At 36.6% G+C, this 21,435-nt stretch overlaps 2 protein-coding genes and 1 long non-coding RNA gene across 8 annotated transcripts in view; 2 read left to right on the forward strand and 1 right to left on the reverse strand.

Annotated features, from left to right (window-relative positions):
• Positions 1–351, reverse strand: part of PALLD (palladin, cytoskeletal associated protein) — a 201,763-nt gene extending 201,412 nt beyond the window's left edge. For 2 of the 3 annotated variants that reach the window (XM_080589024.1, XM_080589020.1), the window contains exon 1: positions 209–351. In XM_080589024.1, coding sequence (XP_080445150.1) covers positions 209–250 — 42 coding nt within the window. In that variant the 5' untranslated portion in view covers positions 251–351. Of the gene's footprint in view, positions 1–2; positions 118–208 lie in introns of those variants that run through there. The other variant, XM_080589023.1, reaches the window with a different exon arrangement.
• LOC308193914 lies at positions 189–13,857 on the forward strand. The gene is made up of 6 exons (XR_013950052.1): positions 189–305; positions 845–1,032; positions 4,174–4,223; positions 5,799–5,934; positions 10,527–10,634; positions 12,204–13,857. It is a non-coding gene; the product is annotated as an uncharacterized lncRNA (long non-coding RNA).
• A 139-nt stretch (positions 13,858–13,996) lies between these two features.
• The window catches only part of DDX60 (DExD/H-box helicase 60), a 52,793-nt gene continuing 45,354 nt past the window's right edge, over positions 13,997–21,435 (forward strand). Inside the window, exons 1-3 of one of the 4 annotated variants that reach the window (XM_080589009.1) lie at positions 13,997–14,013; positions 15,564–15,712; positions 19,309–19,482. The gene's annotated coding sequence lies outside the window, so the exon portion shown is untranslated. Of the gene's footprint in view, positions 14,014–14,890; positions 15,449–15,563; positions 15,713–19,308; positions 19,483–21,435 lie in introns of those variants that run through there. The other 3 variants (XM_080589011.1, XM_080589012.1, XM_080589010.1) reach the window with 3 other exon arrangements.

Genomic DNA, 21,435 nt, shown 5'->3' on the forward strand with positions numbered 1-21,435 from the left:
ACCTGGGAAGGCCCTGTGCCTGGGGTGGAGATGTCCCTGGCTGGGTTACAAACACAGGCCTGGTCTGGCAGGTGCTGCCCACCACCGTCCAGGTGTGCCCCACAGGCAGCAGCTGTGCCTCAGGCAACGCCCACCCAGCCCCCAGGGCCTCAAGGGACATGCCCCTGAAGGAGAAGGGTGGTGAGGGTTGTGGGTGAAGGCTACTCACCTCATGGTTGTTAGTGCTGGGAGAAGTGAGGAGGGCACCCATGGCTGGTGGTGCAGGAGCTCCCTGTGACAGTGGTTGCCTCAGGAGACATATTGTGGTGAGCCCTCAGGGTGAGGGGGAAGGTGCTGCAGGTGCTCTAGTTGTGGTGGCCAGGTGGGTGTCGTGGCCCAGGCAGCTGTGCGCTTTCTGTGCTCACCTTTGGCTTTCTCACCTTGGCAGTGCCTGTCTGTGTCTGCCAGCACAGCTCGGGAACAGCCAAGGGATACCTGAAGCACTGTACAGGCTTCCTGTGTGTGAGCTTCCCTGGCTGGCTTTCAGTAAAAGCAGGTGAAGTGAGGGCTAAGCAGACCCTTGCTGTTGTAGAATTGTCTTTATCCAGGTGGAATACCATTATGTGTTTTGATAGAACTATTTTAATGCAACTCACTTAAAATCATTCAAGTACTATTAAGAAATCACCACACGTTTGTGCATCAGTCAACTCATGAGGGGACGTGAGGGAAGAGGGGACAAAAAGACAGAAGTTCCATTTTACTTCTAGCAGTTACTGAACATGGCTTTGATAGTGAAAATGTAACGTCTAAATAGCCCAAATAAGCCTTTTAAATGGAACGATCTTGTTGTCTTGATGCCCAGGATTTTGCCAGTTCCTGGAAATCCAGGCCCTTTCCCTCCTTCCCTCCCCACTCAGGGCAAGCTCAGCTGCGCTGGTGCCAGCAGCGGGGAGTTGTATGTGGACAGTTTGTCCAGGGGCCCACCTGCACAATTTCTCATGGAGATGCTTCCCTGGCACTGAGAACTTGCACAGATGATCTGATTTACAGGTACGGATAATTTTTAATAGTCCTTAAAAATCCGTATAGACTAGGCTCACATCTGTACAGAAGGCCTTCTCACTTATAATGGCTTTTCACTGCCTAATTCCATTAAAATATTTAAGGCATGCTACAGAATAGTGATGGAAAAGAAATGAGGCGACAACAAACTGGGTAATTCAGTAAACCTGGTTTGGAAAAAGGTGTCAAACCTGTTAATGGGTTTAGATGATTTACTGTACTAAGTTACAACAGTTTTCAATGGTTAAGTAGAAAGGCCATTCCAGGTTTTAGCAATTGGAAATGAGAATTTAAGCAAGCCCCTTATACAGCTGGTGTTAAAGCAAAAAAAAAAAAAAATTAAATAAATAAAAAATAAAAAATCAATTGAATATAGATATAAATATTCAATTGAATATTATTCAATTAAATAAAATTCAATTTATTGAATTAAGAAACATGCGAGAAAGAAGTGAAAGTATTAGAGGACAAGACTGATGAACTCTTACAAGAGTAGAGAAGACAAGGATAAATTCTGGCAGTATAGCACATGGTAGTGTAATCGAGATTGGATAGTCTCGTATGTAAAGATTTCAGATTATATGATAAAGAATGCTTTTTAAAAAATGTTTAAGCTCTGTGTAATTTAATTTAAATAGTTCAACTATTACTCTTCTCTAAGTTGGTTATTATCCAGTGTTCTGTGAATATCGGTCACATTCATCTGGCTTTTCCATTTCTTTTATTCAGTAAATTAATTACACTTTTTATCATACTCTGTACAATTATCTGAAAAGTTATCCAACCCTCTATGCCCTGTGTAGTGTTGAACTCCAGTTTAACTTCATGTGTTTCAGTGCCACTCTCATTAGCCATTACCTATATACCCCTGTGAAAAATATTTCAAACAAATCTGAATTATTTAATAAAGTCTTTTTGAAGTTATGCATGTTATAAAATTCTTATGGCTGCATAGTGAGAAAAATGAGTGCTTTATTGCATCAAGAGGCATCTTTTTCTGTTATATGTACTAAGCATCTGTCAGTGCAGTTCAGTTAGGCTTTCCTCTTCATTAGGAAAATGATCCCCATTAAATTAATTTTAGCTGTAAGCCTGTTATGCGTATTTTACATGCGTATATTTACAGACAGTCATGTGCTCAAATTCCTTCTTAGCATGTGAAATGTGTTTGATCTGAGCAGCCACAGACACTGCTGAAGTTCAATAGCAGATTAAAGCCTGTTTCTTTACAAGGGGATTAACTCTGAAAGAGGAATGTGCCTCTTTCAACAAACTGTGAAATGCTGATCTCTAGGAAAATAAATATTTACTTTTCTTTTTCCTCTTATCATAATACAGCTTTACATTACCTTACCTTTTTAGCAGCTATTGCAAACTGTTTTTTGATTATGCTAAATGGATTCGTAGGAAGGCTGAGCCTGCCACCTAAAAACATGTCTGATGCAAGATAAGGGTAGACAGCTGTGTATTGCTGCCAGCAGTCATAGTGCTAAACAAAGACAAATGTGCAAGAATGTGACATCCATACTTGTGGAAAGAGGAATGAATGCTGAAGGAGGAACAGGGAACAGCTGATTACTTCCGCTGTTAACCTCAGTAGGACTAAATTTATATTAAAAAAAATAAATAAATTACAATACAGCTGGCTGTTTAGAATGAACTGCTGAGGGATTTGTCAATCAGTAGCTTCTATTAGGGAGACACTTAGCTTGGGAGTATTTTTGGAAAGAGTTTCCATGGAGTTGGAGGGACTTCAGGCCCTTTACTTTTTTCTGATTGGCCAACAGACAGGTGCTGAAGAAGGTGGTGGCAGAAATATTCCAGACATGGTGAATGGCACATAGACAAGCAATGTCAACTTACTTTTTGTTTTATGATAGGCTATATCACGTACAATATAACAGAATTTCTCCTTTCTCTCTTTGTGATGTGAAACACAAAAGTTCAGACAAAGTAAACACAAAGTAATGGCAGTAGAAAACGCAGTATCCCATGTTTACAATTTGGGAGTGATATAGTGTTCCATAGCAATCATTTAATGCCTTAAAACAAAAACTATGTATTTTTTCTTCTAGGATGAAGTGTTCTGCATGCTTCTGATTTACAAATACATCAGTTTTATGCTTAAAGTGTCCAAGTCATTCAAATAGGAACTTATTGTTTTAAATTAAACATTTACTTCTAGAGATAAATCATATAGTGAAGAAATTATTTTTGAAAAGAGATACTCTTAGAATGACATAAAGGAGTCCTCAGATCTTGGGGGAAAGCAGGGCCTTCTCAGTGGCAATGAAAACTTGTGTGGTGGTACTATTCATCCTTGTATTTCCTCATTTTGGAGTCAGTTTTGTGAGTTTGGGGCCCCTGATTGGATCCACTAGTTTTATCAAAAGCAAGACTTAGAATTTTGGCAGAATGTTGACGTTGTACGTATAGTAAGTGCACCTCTCTTCAGGCATTACAGCTCAGAGCCAATGACTAAACATTGTTGGGTACAGTCTTGCCACTGTGACAGTGATAGACTGGAAGAAGGGAGGTCCAAGGTTTTTAAGTAAAACTGTTCAACATTTTCTCCATTTAAGCAGGCTTAATAAGCCTTTTCCTTTTTCTAAACAGTGATAATTCCTGGAAAAGAAAAGAAAAGAAAAAAACCTCTCTTTTGCAGGCATCTAAACATATTTTACCAGGAACTGTTATCCTTTTTCTGCAAGTTGAAGGGATGATATTGTAATATTCCAGCAAACAGTGAAGCCCAGAGGGTTTCCTTTATAGCCAGCTTTGATGCTCTTCAGTTTTCTGGGCATTTGTACCAGCGTAAGAGTGAGTATGTAATTTTGAAAGAAACATATTTTTTTCAAATACGTTTTCTTGGAGAGAGCAAATACAGCAAACATCAAGAGTCAATGAGTTTGACAAAAAAGATTTCAGAGGTAAGAAGTTTTTGTGTTTATCACACTTACCTGTGGCTCGAGGAAGTTACTTTCATCAAAACTTTTTTTTTTGGAAGTTTATCACAGAGGTTTTATTCTAAGTATTTCCTTATTGTTAGAGAGGGCATAATTATCATAATAAATGGTATATTTATCATTCATGCTTTGTCCAAAACAATAAATGTATTGCTTATTTCAGGAATAATTCTGAAGAAAGCATGATGGAAAGAAAAAGTCTCATGGATTGAGGTAAGGATAATTTTATTAAAGGTAAAAGAGGAAGGTGGGGGGGGGGAGGAAGAAGAAAAAAAAACAAGCACAGGCTGCATGAAAGCAAAGAGAGGGGGAAAAAAAAACAAGTATTCTCTGCTTCCCATCAATGAGTGATGTTTGGCCATGTCAAAGCAGGGACTCGATATGTGTAGCAGTTTCTGGGAGGACAGACGTCTTCACAACGAGAGCCCCCCCTCTCCTTCCCTTTTCCCACCTTTTGTTGTTGAGTCTGACACCATAGAGGAAACATAAATCTTAAGGAAGATGAGAACTGAGAATAAATGACTTAGGAGTTTGGTTTAATTTTTGTTAGCATATTTGAAACTTTTGAATAACTATCTGTGCTACATTAAGATCTTGAAACTTTTGAGATGCAGACCACTACTTGTTATTTGCCTTATTTTAGAAGTATTAATAATCTTAAAATGCTCGATACAAAAAATGAAATAAAATAATATTTTAAATTTTAAGTATGACATTTCACATTAATGGTCTGAAAAAGTATTTTAGATGCTACTGACAGTGCCTCAGTACTTTGAAATCTTGATGATTTCACCTCACCACTAGATACGGACCAAAAAAATTAATATTTTGTATGTGATGAGGTAAAATTTTAATTTTTCCTTGACTAATGCTGGAACTTTAAAGTGTCTTCAACCAAAATAACGTCAAAGGTAAAAATGAGTTTAACTTTTTTTAAAAAGCCCCACTTCCTCCACCCGATCCATTTTCCTGCATGTAGGTTTCTCTGAATATTGTTTCCCCGTGATTTTTCTGAAACAGCCCTTGCATGTTTTTCTGGGGCAGGCCTGAAATGAAAGACAAAGGCATAAGATTTGAAGGTTCTGGCAGGCAGTAGCTTAAAGATGCTGAGTTCTGACTGCTAGCCAGTTTTATCAGCTCTCTCGATAACACACCAAGTGCGGCCCTTGCCAAGTGCTCAGTAAGTCTTTCCTTAGAAATTGGTATTTCTATTGTCATGAGTTTGTTACCTTAATTTGTTTGATCTCAGTGTATTGTGTGAGTGCATTTTTAAGGCCCTACCATACCACCTTGATAATTTTGTCTTATTTGTAGTTTTCACTTACTTTTTCCAGAAAAAACAATCTGTCAGAATATGCCTATCATGTCAATTCCCAGGGAGAAAATGTATAAAATAAAACAAGTTTGTATTGTGATTGTATTAAAAAAGATAAGGGATTGTATCTATGGTCTTTATCTAAAAACACTGCTCAGAGACTGTTGTATCAAGGGGTTGATGGACCTATGTAATCTCCTGCTGGTCACAGGCACAAATGGCATAAATGAGGAAACCTCTTAGGCCCGCAGCAGGTCATTTACATCCTGTTCATGGTCTGCCACCCAATGGCTGTTAGACAAATTGATGAAAAATGTGTTGCTTAGTAACAAAATTGTACCTTTTTACCAGTGGATTCTGCTGTAATTCTGAGGAGCTTCCTATTGCTGTTTTGAGAAGTTTGCCATGTTTGCATAGCTGTATTACCTTTGCTAGAGAAGTAATACAATGCATTGCATTATTTTTTTGTTTAGATGGTTACAAGAAGTAAAGAAATACTGGCAACATGCTGAAAGCAAACAAGAAAGCTCCAGTTCGTTGACAACTTCCAAGAAAGGAAGAAGAAAACAGAAAACTACCAAGACAGTAAATAAAACAGTGTCAAGTTGGGTAAGCAGGGGAAATTAAAATAATTTTAATTCAAAGATTAGTCTCTCTTTTAAAATACAGTTAAAAGTTTTAAAATATAGTCATCTAAGTTTAGGCACTTAATTCTGTATTTAGAATTGGATGGTGTGTCTGCATCCTTACTACCTACAACTACCACTGACATAAATGGGAACCTTTGCAAATATGGAGACTTATCAACAGTGCCACAAAGCTAACCCAATGCAAAAGTTTGCTGAGGCAAAAAAAAAAAAGGCAATCCTAGTTTTACTCCTTCCCTTGTTCACTCTCTTGTCTCTCTCCTGTCCTAGATACGTAACCCTACCATGTCTCACACTGACTCTGGTACTTGTCTTGTGCCACAGCAAGAGAATTTATGAAAACGATGCAGAAGAGAACTAATCCAAGAAAGGATTGAATAGTTTTCTGTCAATTTAGTGAGCACAATAAACTCACTGAAGGGTAAAATGAATGACAGAAACAAAACCAGGAAAGTGATGAGGCTGTGTGGTTGAGAGTGAGTGATGGGTGGCAAAGGAGTGAAAGGGAAGAGCTGATGGATTACCATTATGAAAAGGAAGTATTCCCAGCAACTGCAAAGAACTGTCAGCTCACCTGTCACACTAACTCATACATTGATGCAAAATACATTGTGTACAGTGGAGAAGATAATTTGAAACCTTCCCTCCTTCTCCTGCTCAGTTTTGCCTCAGCAGCTGCCAGTATAACTATACTTGTACTGTATTTGTATCAGCACAAGACTGTAGGGCTGTAGCATACAATGTGGGGATCATAGACATGATCCACACTGAAGATAATCCTTTTCTTTTGACTGCCTATATTTAACCTTGCATTGCTCAGTGATCCAGGTCAGAACAGAACTCAAGATGTACTTTCTAGGCATCACTGAGAAAGCGATAATAGCTTTCAGCATACCTATATTCAAATCATGGCTTTTTTTATAATAATCTGATTAAAAACCCTAAATGTGTTTACAGTGCATTATGAAGAGAGATACAATGATTTAGAAAGATATGTATATTCCTTGGTGATTTTATCATCCATCCATCCATGTGCTGCATTAGCTGTGAACCATGTAAGTTCAATAGTAAAAGTAAAAAGGAAAAAAAAAAAGATTAGAAAATATGTTTTTAATCTTGTTTAGGTTCTGTTTAGATCATCAGATGCAGGACTGTTATGTAAACAAATAATTAAGATTCTTGATGATAAGCATTCCTGTATCACTTCGGAGCACAGTTCAAATTTGGAATATTTTAATGGATACTATAAATTAGAAATTTTCAGTCTTCACTATATTAAAATGCATGCTGAAATGCAGGCATCAAAACCAAATGAATAAATATCAGAGTGGAAAAAAATTCTTATGGCTGGCATAAGAAGGAAGAAATCACCGCAGTAAACCATTTCACAGAACTACTAGAGCAAGTTCAGAGGAGGGCTACTAAGATGATTAGAGGACTGGAGCACCTGTTGTACGAGGACCAGCTGGGAGAGCTGGGCCTGTTTAGCCTGGAAAAGAGAAGACTGAGGGGAGACCTCATTAATCTGAGGGGAGGGTGTTAAGAGGATGGAGCCGGTCTCTTTTCAGTTGTGTTCAGTGACAGGATGAGAGGCAATGGGCACAAACTGAAGCACATGAGGTTCTGGCTGAATATGAGTGGTCAGTTCTTTACTGTGAGGGTGACAGAGCACTGGGACAGGTTGCCCAGAGAGGCTGTGGAGTCTCCTTCTCTGGAGATATTCTAAACCCACTTGGATGCCTTCCTGCGCAACATGCTCTAGGTGATCCTGCTCGGCAGGGGGGTTGGATCAGATGATCTTCAGCGATGCCTTCCAACCTTGGCCATTCTGTGACTTCTGTTCTGTTGTTATTGTTGTTTCCTTTGGAATAATTGAAAAATATGGCTTCCCTTCAAAGCTTGCTTTATCACCTCAAAAAAAAAAAAAATTATATGACACTATGGCAAAAGTCAGTCAAAACTGGCCAAGAGCCCATGTAAGTACACATTGCTTTTATTTCTACTGTTTGCTGGAGCAAATGTTTTGTAAGTGAATTTTTCATGTTCACATTTTCCATGCATTTTTAAGGAACTAAATCCTGAGGAATTTAGCTGTTTTAAAAATAATCCATTAATCAAAAAATGTATGCAAGAAAATATGAAAATGATTTGAAAAATTGTCAGAAGATTGTCTGCCTTACTTAAGGCTATTAAAAGATAATTTTGATATTTTATTAGTGAACTTGAAAATGTCATGTGGAAGAAGAGCAAGATCTTGCATTTGACTTAACATTCTGTGGGAAGTTGGAGCAAGGACGAGGAAGCAGAGAAAGCAAGATGTAGCCCCTGCTGTGACACATTCTATGCTTTCTGTAACATTGACTATTTTGTGTATTGCTAATTTACGTTATTGGCTAATGATCTGGGGACCCACCGGGTATCACCTACAGACGAGGTCTCTACCAAAGATGATCTATTTATCTTTATTTAAAAGAGCTACATATTATAATTAACATAAAAGAAGATTTATGTGTGTAATACCTAATAACATTTCTTGATCTGTTTTCATTTTTGGCTCATAGTCACAGCATTTTCAAAAACACAACAAAATAAGTACAAATTAATACATAGACATTCCTTATACCACAACCAAATCCTTTATCAGGTTCTGTAGAACCTGACCTTCATCCAAGGATTAATATGTTCTCCTTCTACAGATTAAGTAATTCCTAAAATCAAGCCCATATTCATGCTGATTAGTTTTGCTGGAGCAAAGGTACCACATAATGTGAATAAGGATGACAGACCATATTTCTTCATCATTTTTTATTTTTGTTTTCTTAAAAAGATGTTACCAGAAAGCTGTTATGGTAATGCTCACTGTGAAAATTATGTTCTTGCTCCAGTGAAGTAAGTTCTAAAATTAACTGAAATACTTATGGCTAAATTCTGTGATACAGAGCTCCACTAAAATGTTTAATCTGAGAATTCTGGGATTGAAATGTGTGACTGGGAGCCTGGATTCTCTCAAAACACAGGCATTTTATTTGACATTGCCACAATGGAGAATATTACAATAAATCATTTGTTTTTATTATTATTTATCTTAGACTTTGTAGAAGTTGATTGATCAAACAAAGTCAGTGTAACAAAAAAACTCACAACAGTTGTGTGGAAAGGAATCAGGTATCAGCATGTTCATATAGATCACAAAGGAAGACAGTTGGTGGAGATGCTGTTCAGAAAAGGATTTATACCGGTCTTACTTTTCAAAGATTTTGTGCATGTGGAAACAACTTCTATTAGTTGTCTCACATCCTCTTTTTCCTAACTGCTGATTGGCAGGGTTTATTAGCTGCCAAAAGAGACTATTACTGAGGGGGAAGGTATTCTGGTAACCTTTACTAACATGGAACAAATATGCCTCTTTTATTAAAAAATCTTTTACTAATGCTGGAAAAATGACACTGCCAACTCTGTCACTCAAAGCTAGAATGACTGTTTTGTTGTCCTCAAATAAAATATGTACAAATGTTTATTCTGCCAAGATAGCTGATAAAGCTGACTGCACTATTGGAAAAGCAGTACAAAGAACAGATGAAGATTAGAATACTTATTTGTATGGTGCTTCAGTTTTTTTTTTTTTTTTCCAGTATTACAGTAGTCTCTCAGTCAACTCACATGCTCTCTCTGCTGTTATCTCAGAACTGCTGGCTTGCTTCCGAATAGCCTTTGACCTTACAACTCACCTGACTGTTGTGAAATGCCTGTTCCCCTTAGATAGATCTAGGGATGTGCACAGTTCCTTCTAAAAATAACATTAAATACATTAAATGTGTAAATACAGAAGTATGCTGATATAAATTCATATGTTAATGGCATATCTGCACAATTTGACAAATCAATAACATTCCAGAATGGCTACATATTCTGCTATATTTTCATCTCTACTCCATTCCATAACCCTTTTTCCACCTGATAGACATTTGCATGTAAAATACATTTACATACTTGATTGTCCTGTGACTTTTTTCCTGAATTACTCTTCACAATAAGAACTTTTATTTGAGGAAGAGTAGTAAAACCTTTGGACTACTGTTCTTCCTATGTTTGCAGTACTAACCATTATGTTTTTTAAGCTTTTTTTTTTTTTTTCCAGTGATAATATTTTTAGCTTTACTTACATAATGCAACAATGAAGCATAGGCACTGACCAGGCTAAATCTCCAAGAGTACCTGTAGAATCCTTTGTTCAATTGCTCAAAATATGAAACCTGAAACCCACAATGTAACTGTCACACCAAAGTGTAATTAAGAGACAGGTAGATTTTTAGCAATTTGTCTATGAAGTTCAATGTTTAAACAGAACAAACACTTTGATTCTGGAATATCTGATCTCTACTACAAGTCTTTTGTTTTAGTGGTAAAGCATTTGTTCTGTGCTTCACCTGTACCTTAAATAATTCAGGAAAAGAGATGTTTGATTTTGTAAATTTTGTGCTTCAGAAATTTTGGTTTTCAAAATAGAAATTTATGATTAAAAACATGAATTTTCACTTTTTTTCCTTCTTTTAGAAGGCGGTTACAACAACTAGGACATTGGCTTTAGGAATCAACCTACCATGTAAATCCATTCTCTTTTTAGAGAACTCGATTTACTTGGATGCTCCGAACTAGAGCCAGGTATGGAAATACATAATCAACATTTATACTGAACATTTGAAATTCATATGTATGTATATGTGCATACTGCACACAATTATAAATCAACATGTTTTCTTATCTATAATTGCGTGGTCACCTGCACAAAATCCTAGTCCAGCATGTAAACATTCAGAAAACGTAAAGGGAGGTTTCTGGATGTTCCCTGTTTGGCTCAGGTAGGCTGTATAAAAACATTAAGCTCTGCAACCTGTGTAAATAACGCTCAAACTGAACTTTTCACTTCTCATCCTCTCAGGATTGTAAGAGCCAGTGTTCTGTGGTGTTGACTGTCTAGGACTACTTCTTCCCCTTCACACCATTCCCTACAGCATAAATAGACATTTTAATAGCCAAATAAGAGCTGTCTGAAAACAATGCATGCTTGAGGCCGGTGTTTATTAAATTTACCTATAGTTTCATCACTAATGAATGGTAATGCAGCACAATTTGGGTTTGGCTTAAATATATAGGATGAACAGAATCTGGGATAACCGACAGACCACAGTGATTTGGAGAAGGATGGTGGTTTTTATTGCCCCATAAATTAGGGAAAAAATGGGTTACGAGTTGGGTTCATCATTTTCGCTGTGTAGTGTTGAAGCTGAATTTTTTCCTGTGTGACACAGAATAAGGATGAAATGTAGAACTGTATGGAAATCAAAAAAAAAAAAAAAAAGAAAAAAGAAAAAAAGGGCATGGATGGATCTGTAAATCACACACACAAAAATATAATTTTAAACCTTTACTTTAGGTGTGGTCACCTGAAGAAAGGGCATTAAAAGGGAGGGGAAGGAACAAAGGACTGTGTCCTGCCATAAATGTGAAAAGAATAAGTCTTTTAAAATTTTTTTATACTTTACAGTAACTGCATGTAAACACCTGTTGCTCCAATAACAGTGTGTAAACTCCCATTTACACTTCAGAACTCCAATCCTAGTTCTTTACAGATCTTCAGCTAGTGAAAGGGGCAAAACTTCATTGTTTGAAACACTTTGAAATGAAAAAAGGAAGCATACTTTTTAAAACTTATTTCCTCTAACAGATGAGTATGGTCCTACGTGCCTACTCAGTACAGCCAGCTTAAGATACAGTCTAGGCCCTGACTGATTTGCCTCTGTTTCAGCTGTCGGGCGCTCACCAGGAGCCCACGATGACCGTGGTGCCCATGATGGCCAATATCAATACACCTAATACAGAAACTTTTATGAAAGTATAGTTTGACACACTTAAACACTCCTCTATTATCTTCTTCCACCTTACTCTCTTTTCTCTTTCTGTGTATAACGTTGGAGTCCAAACAGTGCTAAATTTTTCTCCCCTTCATTGCTATCTCAAATCCTACCTATTCTCCTGGACGTACTAATGTCCACAAGTTGCATTCATGACATTATGGTATCAGTGATTCAGTATGTTTCTATGTACTGTAGGAAAACCAAGACCTGTCTGACAACACAGTTCATTTCAAGACATAGTGTAGAATATTACCAAAAGAACATTTTGCTAGTGTAAGAAATGAAAAAAAAATGTATTTCTGAATTCTTCTTTTAGATGTCTGGATGGACTGGACAGCATGGACTAGATCTACTGGAAAATGTGATTTTCTGTAATATTCCACTGCCCTAAATGAGAAAACTTATAAAATTCAGTGTACCCCATCTGAAAGGTTATTTTCCACTGAGTATCACTGGTATTAAAGCTCATGCTTTTTTTTTTTTTTTTTTATGATGGTGACAAGGCAGATGCAAAAGCCAAGGTATGGGGTATAGTTTAATTCCTCATTTTGACAATGGGTTCTGTATCTTTCAGCTAAATGTATTTTTAAATTATTAAATGAATGTGTTAAATCTATATATTATTTTTGGTAAGCTGAAAATAAGCATTCCGTTTTCAGTAAGCAGAGAAAAAGCAGCACTTCTAATATATTAAATGATGAAACAACGTTTTTCTTTCACTGTTCTGCATATTTAAAAGTGTAATATGTCTGTTTTCTTTCTATTAGTTACTTAGAGTGCTCATAGGGATCTCTAATCAGGAGAAATAACTTCTATTACTTGTTCAGAAGGATGGAAGAAAGAAAGCTGTAGTGCTAAGAAAAAAAAGTACTTTATACTGCAGAAGAACAAAAGTATATAACTTTTTATAGCTGCACCTTTATCTCTGTTTAATTTCTTATTTCTCTTTATATTTGCAAGATAATGTTTGCCCAAAAGGGGAAGAGAAGATGGGGGAAAAAGACACCCCTTCCTAATCTTTCACTTCATTTTTCTTTTCCCCAGACACCTCAAAATCATTACTGTACAGCTAATAGCTATTTACTAGCAAATGATCTGATTAGAATTTTTAGAGATTGATAATCTAAATTATTTTTCTCTCAAAGGTTTTGTCAGCAGTGAAGCATTCATTTATGTCCTTCAAACAGCTAAAAGCCTTAGAGATGTTAAAACTACTTTTTATTTTCTGTGCAGTTTCTTATCAGAGGTAGATCTTTGTTGTATTTTTTCTGTAACCAAATAGATTATTTCTGTATTTAAACTCTTGTGACCACAACATCATATCTGGGCACAAATATATATATCTATGCAAAATTATTTTCAGGGTCAATGGGTTTTCAAATATATTATGCCATTTAGGTTTAGCACTTAGTAACTAGCTGTACTGGTTGTTACTGCTTTTACTGTCCATAAGCTTTCCAGCTCTGCTGTTCAGGCCTCAAATTTTCTATGTACTTCACTGTGCATGTACATCAAAAATGCTGAATGATGAAAAGAGATTAAATGTTTAGTGATTAACGCTTTCTTTTTCTTTTCTACATGCTTTAGTTTACATATTTGCGAAATAAGGATAAGGTTAATGCTATATTTCCTTTGGAGGTTGGGAATTCTGCATACCAGATAGTAAGTTCTGAACACCACCACTCAATAAACACATCTCAGTGCATATTGGACAATCAGTATAATTTTCTCTTCATAGGCGTTTTATGTGTATTCTTGCTAAAAAAATATTTAGTTGTTATTGAATATAGTGTCATATTTCAAGCTAAAAGCCATCTTGTGATAATGCTTGGTATGAATGGAGACAGTTCCCTATTTAGTGATTTGATGGATTTCATGCATAATGCTAATCATACTCTATGAAAATGAACGAAAACTGAAGTCTGTGGTAAGATATATTAAGATAAATCCATTCAGTATCTCACCCAAATATTCAGTCTTTCAGGGATATCTGGATACAGCATGCAACACCATGGAATATGCTAGGCGTATTACCCATTTGTACTATTGTGAACCTTCTAATATTGTTCTAATCGATTTTTTAAAGAAAAACTTATTGCATAAACTCTGCCAGACAACTCTAAAGGGTAAGTCCATGTCAATCACCTCTTTCTTTAACTTAGGAACTGATAAGTATGTTAAAAAATATTGACTGAACAAGAAAATTTTAAAATATAAGGGAGAATGGGGATGAGAACAAAACTCTTTGTAAGAACACCGAGTTAACCAAGCTGTTTTTGGTACAGTTGTGCTTCAGCCAGCTACAACTCTTTTTTAAATAGATATTGAATATACTTTTACCTTAATGAATAGCTAAAAATGAGGTTGAGCATGTTTTTTATTTTTTTTATTTTTTATTTTGACATGACTGTTGAGGATAAACAGCTGAATGCAAAGGAATGACATGGCAGAACATGAGAAAGAGACAGTGCAGATACTCATTTTTTGAGTGGAGAATCAGACCACTCAAATGTAGCTCTTTTTTTTTTATCAGTCTGACAAAACAATGCTATCAATACTATCAAAGGCAGCCAATAGATCTAGAAGAATCAATATCATTTTCTGTTCATTGCCAGGAGATTACTGATCAAGAGCAAGACATTCATAAAAAATGAAGACAAACAACCGAGAAAACCAGCATGTATTTTAGAGAATAGTCTTAAAAACTTCCCTAAAACTACTAAAGACAATATTGCTTATATAAGTGCGTATAAAACTTGTAGACATTAAGTGGCATATGCAGGGATATTGGCCTTTTAAAATAAGATATTGTTTTACCTTTATTCTACTCTAACTATTTAAGTGACTAATTTTTGTTCTAAACTTAGCTAATTCTTTATTGTATGTTAAAAACATTTTAAGGTTTGAACAGACTCATAGACTTTTTTTTGAAAATGTGCTGAAAAAGCTGATGCTAATTTTGGCACATTTGTTTGGAAGAATATATATACCAGCTAGTTTTACAAAATCTAAACAGAATTTTTACCAGTCGAAGATAAGATAAAGGTTTTTAGCTGTATTTTTAACAGTATGTTAAACATTATGATAAAGGAAAGCAAATAAAAGTGGGATAAATTATAGATTTGAAGTTAATAAGGAGTTACTGAAATTTGTTTGAAAGGCAGTTCAGCCTAACCTCAGATACTGTGAGGGACCTGAGTACGCTGATAGGCTTTAATTGCCCTGACCAGCCTCACCTGGAATCTAGACCTTTCCTCTACCACCACCCCCTGCACACCTCCCACAGACAGGAGGCTCCATTTAAGCTTCCGTGTCTTGCAGCTAGCTGATCTTAGTCCTTTGTCAGATCCTTAGCTGATCCTTAGCTTCTAAGCTATTGCTTGGCTTTTCTGTATTGATCTTGAACTGGGCTTTTTTTTTTTTCTCCTTTGCTTTGCCCAGTGACCACTGGTGAGGTTACTGTCTGGCCTGTGGTGTGTTGCCATGTGTCATGTCAGCCTGTCTGGCGTTGCTAGCCTGGCCACCTATGATGCTGTTCTTGCTCCTCAGACTGACTGCTGTGTCTGTATTCTAGTGAATTTCAATTATAGTACTTGATTTGATTAGGGTATTTCACATTTTCTTCTAGTTGCTCAGAAACTCCTGAAACATAAATGTAAATTATGTTTTTCTGTAGGTAATTCTTGATGATGTCCCAAAAGACTTTGCTGTAGCATTAAATGAGTGCAACAGTAAGGTAGAGGGGATCTTTGGCCAGTTCGTATTGATTGTTTCTGGAATGGCTGATATGAAAGAAGAATATTCACTTTCCCCCTTCATAAATTGGTAAGTAAATATTTTTATAAGGAAAGAGTCTGTGTAACCCCAGAAGACTGCCATATGGATTACGGAAAGATTTGGAGGACCTTTTGTGTGCTTGTCTGGGGAAAAATGTAATTCTGTGTAATATCAGGCTTGATGTGCCCTCATTCTCTTATCACGGTTATTCTTTCTGTAATCAAAACCTGTTTACTTATTGTGTCCCTGCCCAGTGCACTAATGAATATTTGCTGTTGTTCCTGTGCTTGCATTCGTTTGACAGGTTTTTTTTATTTTTGTGACGATAATGAGATTGAAAGAAAAGTAAGGCATGCTCAGTGCACTTAGTCTGTACATTTGATGCATATGTAGTGTATAGGAAGACTGCTCAGGTTTCAGTGGGCTGCCACAAATAATCCTTACTGAACTGGACCAGTATTATTTCACAGGTACAACTTGGCCCAAATCTTGGCGGACTTTTGGTAGGACTTAAAATGCATGTTTAAAACTAATTAATTTTTTTCTATCCTGCATATTGTGGGTACGGGCTTTTAAAGCATAGCTTTTTGAAAAGAAAAAGGTGAAATAATACTGGCTAAAAGCAGCCCTATTTTCTAAATTTGTCTTCAGTAATTGCTAAAAGGCTTGAGTCTTTGACTAGAAACACCTATTCACCACGAAGTAAATAGCAAGCTTGTGAAATCTGAGATCAGTTTCATGTGTGTGAGAACAGAGACTAGTGATACCAGTGAGGAAAGTTTGACCAGGGCGTAAAAGGATCTCAATCACTTCATAAAAAACAAGCAAAAACCTGAAGTACATAGTTGATTTTTTATTAAATAAAAAGTAAGTCTGTAAGATTTTAGATATTGTTCTTCAACTTCAAATTTGTTGAAGGCACGTAGTGCCTAGATAACACTAGTTTGAAGATGTTCTTTTTGTTGTATGGATTAGAGAAGAATTGCATTTGTAAATATGTCTACATTTTAAATCATGTCTGATTAGACTTCTCATGTAACGAATGCACTGACACAGAACTGGTGTTGAGATGAGTTGTAATAGTGGAGAAATAGCTAATTCATCTTTTACTTGCTTGTCTGGAAATGATAATGGTCTATTTTGTGCATAAACTGTCAATACTGTATGTAATTAAAAGGCTTACAGGGACACACATGGGGGCCACAGAATGATTTGGGTTGGAAGGGACCTTAAAGACCATCTGGTTCCAACCATGGGCAGGGACACCTCCCACCAGACCAGGTTGCCCAAAGCCCCATCCAGCCAGGCCTTGAACACCTCCAGGGATGGGGCATCGACAGCTTCTCTGGGTAACCTGTTCCAGTAACTCACCATTTTCTGAGTAAGAACTTCTTCCTAATATCTAATATAAATCTACCCTTTTTTAGTTTAAAGCCGTTACCCATGGTCCTATCACTATACTCCCTGACAAAGAGTTCCTCTTTATTCAAGATGGTTTCATTTTAGAAAACTCAAATGAAACTATACATTGTGTTTTATTATCTTTTTTGAGGATGTTAATGTACTTAACAAACACTTAGGGAATTCAAAGCAGCTGCATGGGAATTGTATTTTACAAAGAACAGGTTTTTATTTAATGTCAGATTCTGTCTTTTGTCTCTCCTTTTACAGCCACATGCAATTTAGTGATGATCAGCAGATTTTACACCTAGAAAAAAAGGTGTTTCACACCCTTAAATTTCATAGTATAGATCAGATTTGATTTGCTAGGAAAATATTTGTACTGTCAAACATAAGGACTGTGTTTGTTTTCTACCACTCAGAGTATTTCCTGTTAACTATTGATTCCTTCTATAAGGAACAAATTGTGTTCTTCTTCATATACCTCCATAGTTGCATTCAGTGTGAATTTGACTAATGTGTTTAATCAGCAACAACCTGGAGAAACACAATGTTAGAAGCATGTGCTGGATCTTCAGTGTGCTCCTTGGATTTGTTCATGAGAATCTGGCCTTGATGCAGCTGGTGCAAGCTTTTTTTTGCTACTTTAATCAGGCATTTTTGTGAGTGGAATGTTATTAGGAAGCATAGTCATTTAAAATTTCATCTTAATCTGGAGGCTTTGGGATACACACAGTACATATAGAGAACAACTAAAATTATTCATTATGGAATAAAAATAATTATTTAAGGCTGCTTATTGACCAGATGTGTGACTTCTTAAGGAAAATGAGAAGTATGAGGCTTTTTTGTGTGTCTGCTGCTAGCTTGCTCCAGTGACTTTGAGTGTATTAGGCAATTTCAGCCAAATTTTGATAATGTGGAGAGGTATTAGGTTCCTACAGTTTTTGTAAAAGAGCTAACTGGGTAAAGGAAAGACAAAGAGGCTGGAGCACAGTGATACCCTTGGGAGAAGAGACCATTGTCCACCAACTAGTATTGTTTAAACCAATCTTCAGAACTATGTGATTGTGCTAATGTAAGAGGAGTTCCTGTCAACATGGAATTAGTGCCTCGTATGAAGCATGGGATAAACTAACCCCTATTGGGAAGGGGTTACTGAGGACCCATTTGATGTGATGGGGGGAAAAAAATAAAGAAAAGACAAGGCTTTTCTAAGTTACAGATGATGAAACTCTTTGCGTGGTGTATAATTCCTAACTTCAAATCTTTTGTTACTTTATTCCCAACTCACCTTTATGTACTACAGCATAGAACACTACCAAAATAGAGTATTATCGACGATGGTATTTTGGACCTCAAATTCCTTTGAATAAAAAATGCCCATCCATGTGTAGCATAAAGTTCATGTTCTTGGTGGACTATTAAGTAGTGCAGAATACTTTGTGTTACATGTGGAGATGTAACATTACAAAACTGTTTACAATCTATGTTACAACCTCTTGGTAAGTATAATTTTTTGAATAATGTGATATAACAATAATATTCAATAATTTGAAACTTTAAAATGCTTTACATGAGCCTGTAACATTCAGGTAATATTTAAGTGGATCAGTCAGAATACTAGAATTTAAGAGTATGGTAAGCTATTTCCTCAGACCATGCTTCACACAATTGATGTTAAAGCAACAAATATTCTTATACTTTGCTCAGAGACTTGATAATCAAGACTGAAACACTCTGCTTCCAACCACTTTGGTCTCTCCCTCCTCCAGAGCAAAACCACTGCGATCCTCTTCTAGTGCCTCACGTATTCTGCTAGAAAGCAGAGTAATTTGTCCAGGCAGAATGTGCTACAAACCAACTTCCAAAATCCCATTTGAATTGGCAAATCATTATGAGCAGATAAAGGTTCCTAGGGCTGGGGAGAGACCCATTTGTTATTCCTATAAACAGAATAGAAATATATCAAAATCTAGCTGATCCTAAGAAATGGGGCTGAAATATTGGATATTGAAAAGCCATCTATGATAATTAGTTTCAGGAAAAACATGACCAGTTTCACTGTTTACAAAGTTGAGTGAGAAAACACAGAAAACATACTAATAAAAATCATTGGGTAACTCTGAGTAGTTTCTAATTTAAAACTGTAGTTTGTTCATAATCATAGTGTCTCAACACTAAAATAATTTTTCTCCTATGTAAAAGCATTTGTATGCTTAATTTTTACTTTCATTTTCCAGTGTTTCTCTAAGTGAGCTCTGAGGCTGAAGAGGACTGTGTTGTGCAGGCATTTAATCAACCATGTCAAAATTTCTCAGAAAAGCTGAAAAAAGTCTAATGCTAAATATAAAAAGAATCCAAAATGATTGGCAACATACCAGAACTTTCACTTCTACTTCTCATTGGATTTTAAAGTATGTATTTATAGCATGAAAGCAAATACATTCTTTTCACAGAATTTTAAAGTAACTCAAGTTTCACAAGAAATCATAGAAATCTTAAAATTAAAGATCAGACATTCCTTTTAATTATTTTTATCTGAATCATGTTCAGTGTGGATTAAGATTGTGTGGCAGTTACTGGATAGATGGTTTTGGGCATAGTAAAATATACTTTGGACTAAAAAAAACGAGTCACTTAAGTGTTTAGTATTAGTCAAATACTTGAATTACTCCATTAAAGTAATTTTAAGCTTATATTTATTTATATGGATCAGGACTGTGATGATTTCATTAAATTGTGACTGACTAAACCCCTAAGCGTGGATTGTGACTCACTGAATTAAACCTAACCCCCCTCCAATGGAAGAAGGCTCAGTGAAGATGGCCAAGATGTGCCCACGAAGCTCACAGGCTAATGCAGGTGTGACAGGCCACAGCTGCTGCTAAGAATCTGACTTCCCTCAACGCATAGGGGACTTTCGTGAGGGTAGCTTTTGTTGCAGATAAACAGCTATCAAGAGTTGAGTGCTTTAAATATTTCTCCTCTGCCTCATGAGAAGAGAGTGAATGTGTCTCTGAGTTAGCCAGATCAGTTCTGGGGGAAGGGAGGGAACCTGTGGCTCAGCCCAACACAGAGTATTAAACACTAAACTAGTGAAAAAATTTCAGAAAGGAAAAATGGGCTTGAGCTGGTTTCAACCCGTGGATTCCCTCTTGGTAACAGAGGATACCTCGTGTCATATCAGTGAGTGTATTATTGAGACTGGTATTGTAACTGAAATGTGTATTGCAGTTGCCATATTTTTGTTAGGTTTAACTTATACTTGTAATGTATTTTCATTATAGTCTTCAGGACAAGAATTATTTCTATTCAGACGTGCACTAGTCTTTCCACTGCATGTAGTGAATCTAGAGCTAGATTCCAAAACAGCTGAGGCACGACTTACACAGTATTAGGGCTTATGCATTTATTTTAAGGAGAGAACTGAGCTTAGTTTACATAGGTGGTTCCTGACAGCTTCAAGGAAGTGTTAAGGAATTTTTATTGTACCCCTTGAGGCAAATTAACAATGTTTGTGGTTAAGTATAAGGAGATTTAGTAGGCAATGCATTGGACAGAGTCCTGGTACTGTAAGTGGTTCTACAGGGAGTCTACAAAGATGCGGCGTAAGCAGATTCTTTATATATGCTTGTGCCAGTAACAATTGGATTGTTACAAGGCAATACCGTGGCATTTCTAATCAGCAAGGGAATCTGTACTCTGTCATATAGGGTTGTATCTCTGGCATTCCTGCTTCTGCTGTTTAACCTGACTGGAGTTAGGCCTGCCTATTGCCAGGTCACGTCAGTGCTCTGTTGTGAATTGCCATTGCTGAGCAGTTACAGTTTGAATTTCCCCATTATAAGGTACATCAACCTTTTTTTACGTGCAGCTGTTTTTGTATACTAGATGGTCACTGCCAACTACTTGATGACTTTAGGCACTCTGATTCAGGCCTGAATGAATGGCTGTTCCAGTTCCTCATCTCAAGCATCTCTTTCTGCTCCTTGTTTCTGCCTCATGCATTAGGTACAAAGATCTAGAAGACACTGAGTTAATCTTGACCACCTGTGAGTTGCTCACTCAGCTGCTCTCCTACTCCCCCTTGTCAACAGGATAGGGGAGAAAATTGGATGGCAAAGCTTTTAGGTCAAGACAAAGACAGGGTGTCTGCTTACCAGTTACCATTACAGACAAAACAGACTCAACTTGAGGAAAAGTAATGTAATTTATTGCCAATTTAAGATTTGGGTAGTGAGAAACAACACCCCTCACCTTCCACTCCACCTTTTTTTTTTTTTTATTCAGGTCCTTTTTTTCAAACTTTACTCTTTTACTCCTGACTCCTCTATCCCTCCTGAGCCCCTGAGTGGTGTATAGCGTGT

This window comes from Anser brachyrhynchus, assembly GCF_964034855.1.
Source record: "Anser brachyrhynchus genome assembly, chromosome: 4".
NCBI classification, from domain to species: domain Eukaryota; kingdom Metazoa; phylum Chordata; class Aves; order Anseriformes; family Anatidae; genus Anser; species Anser brachyrhynchus.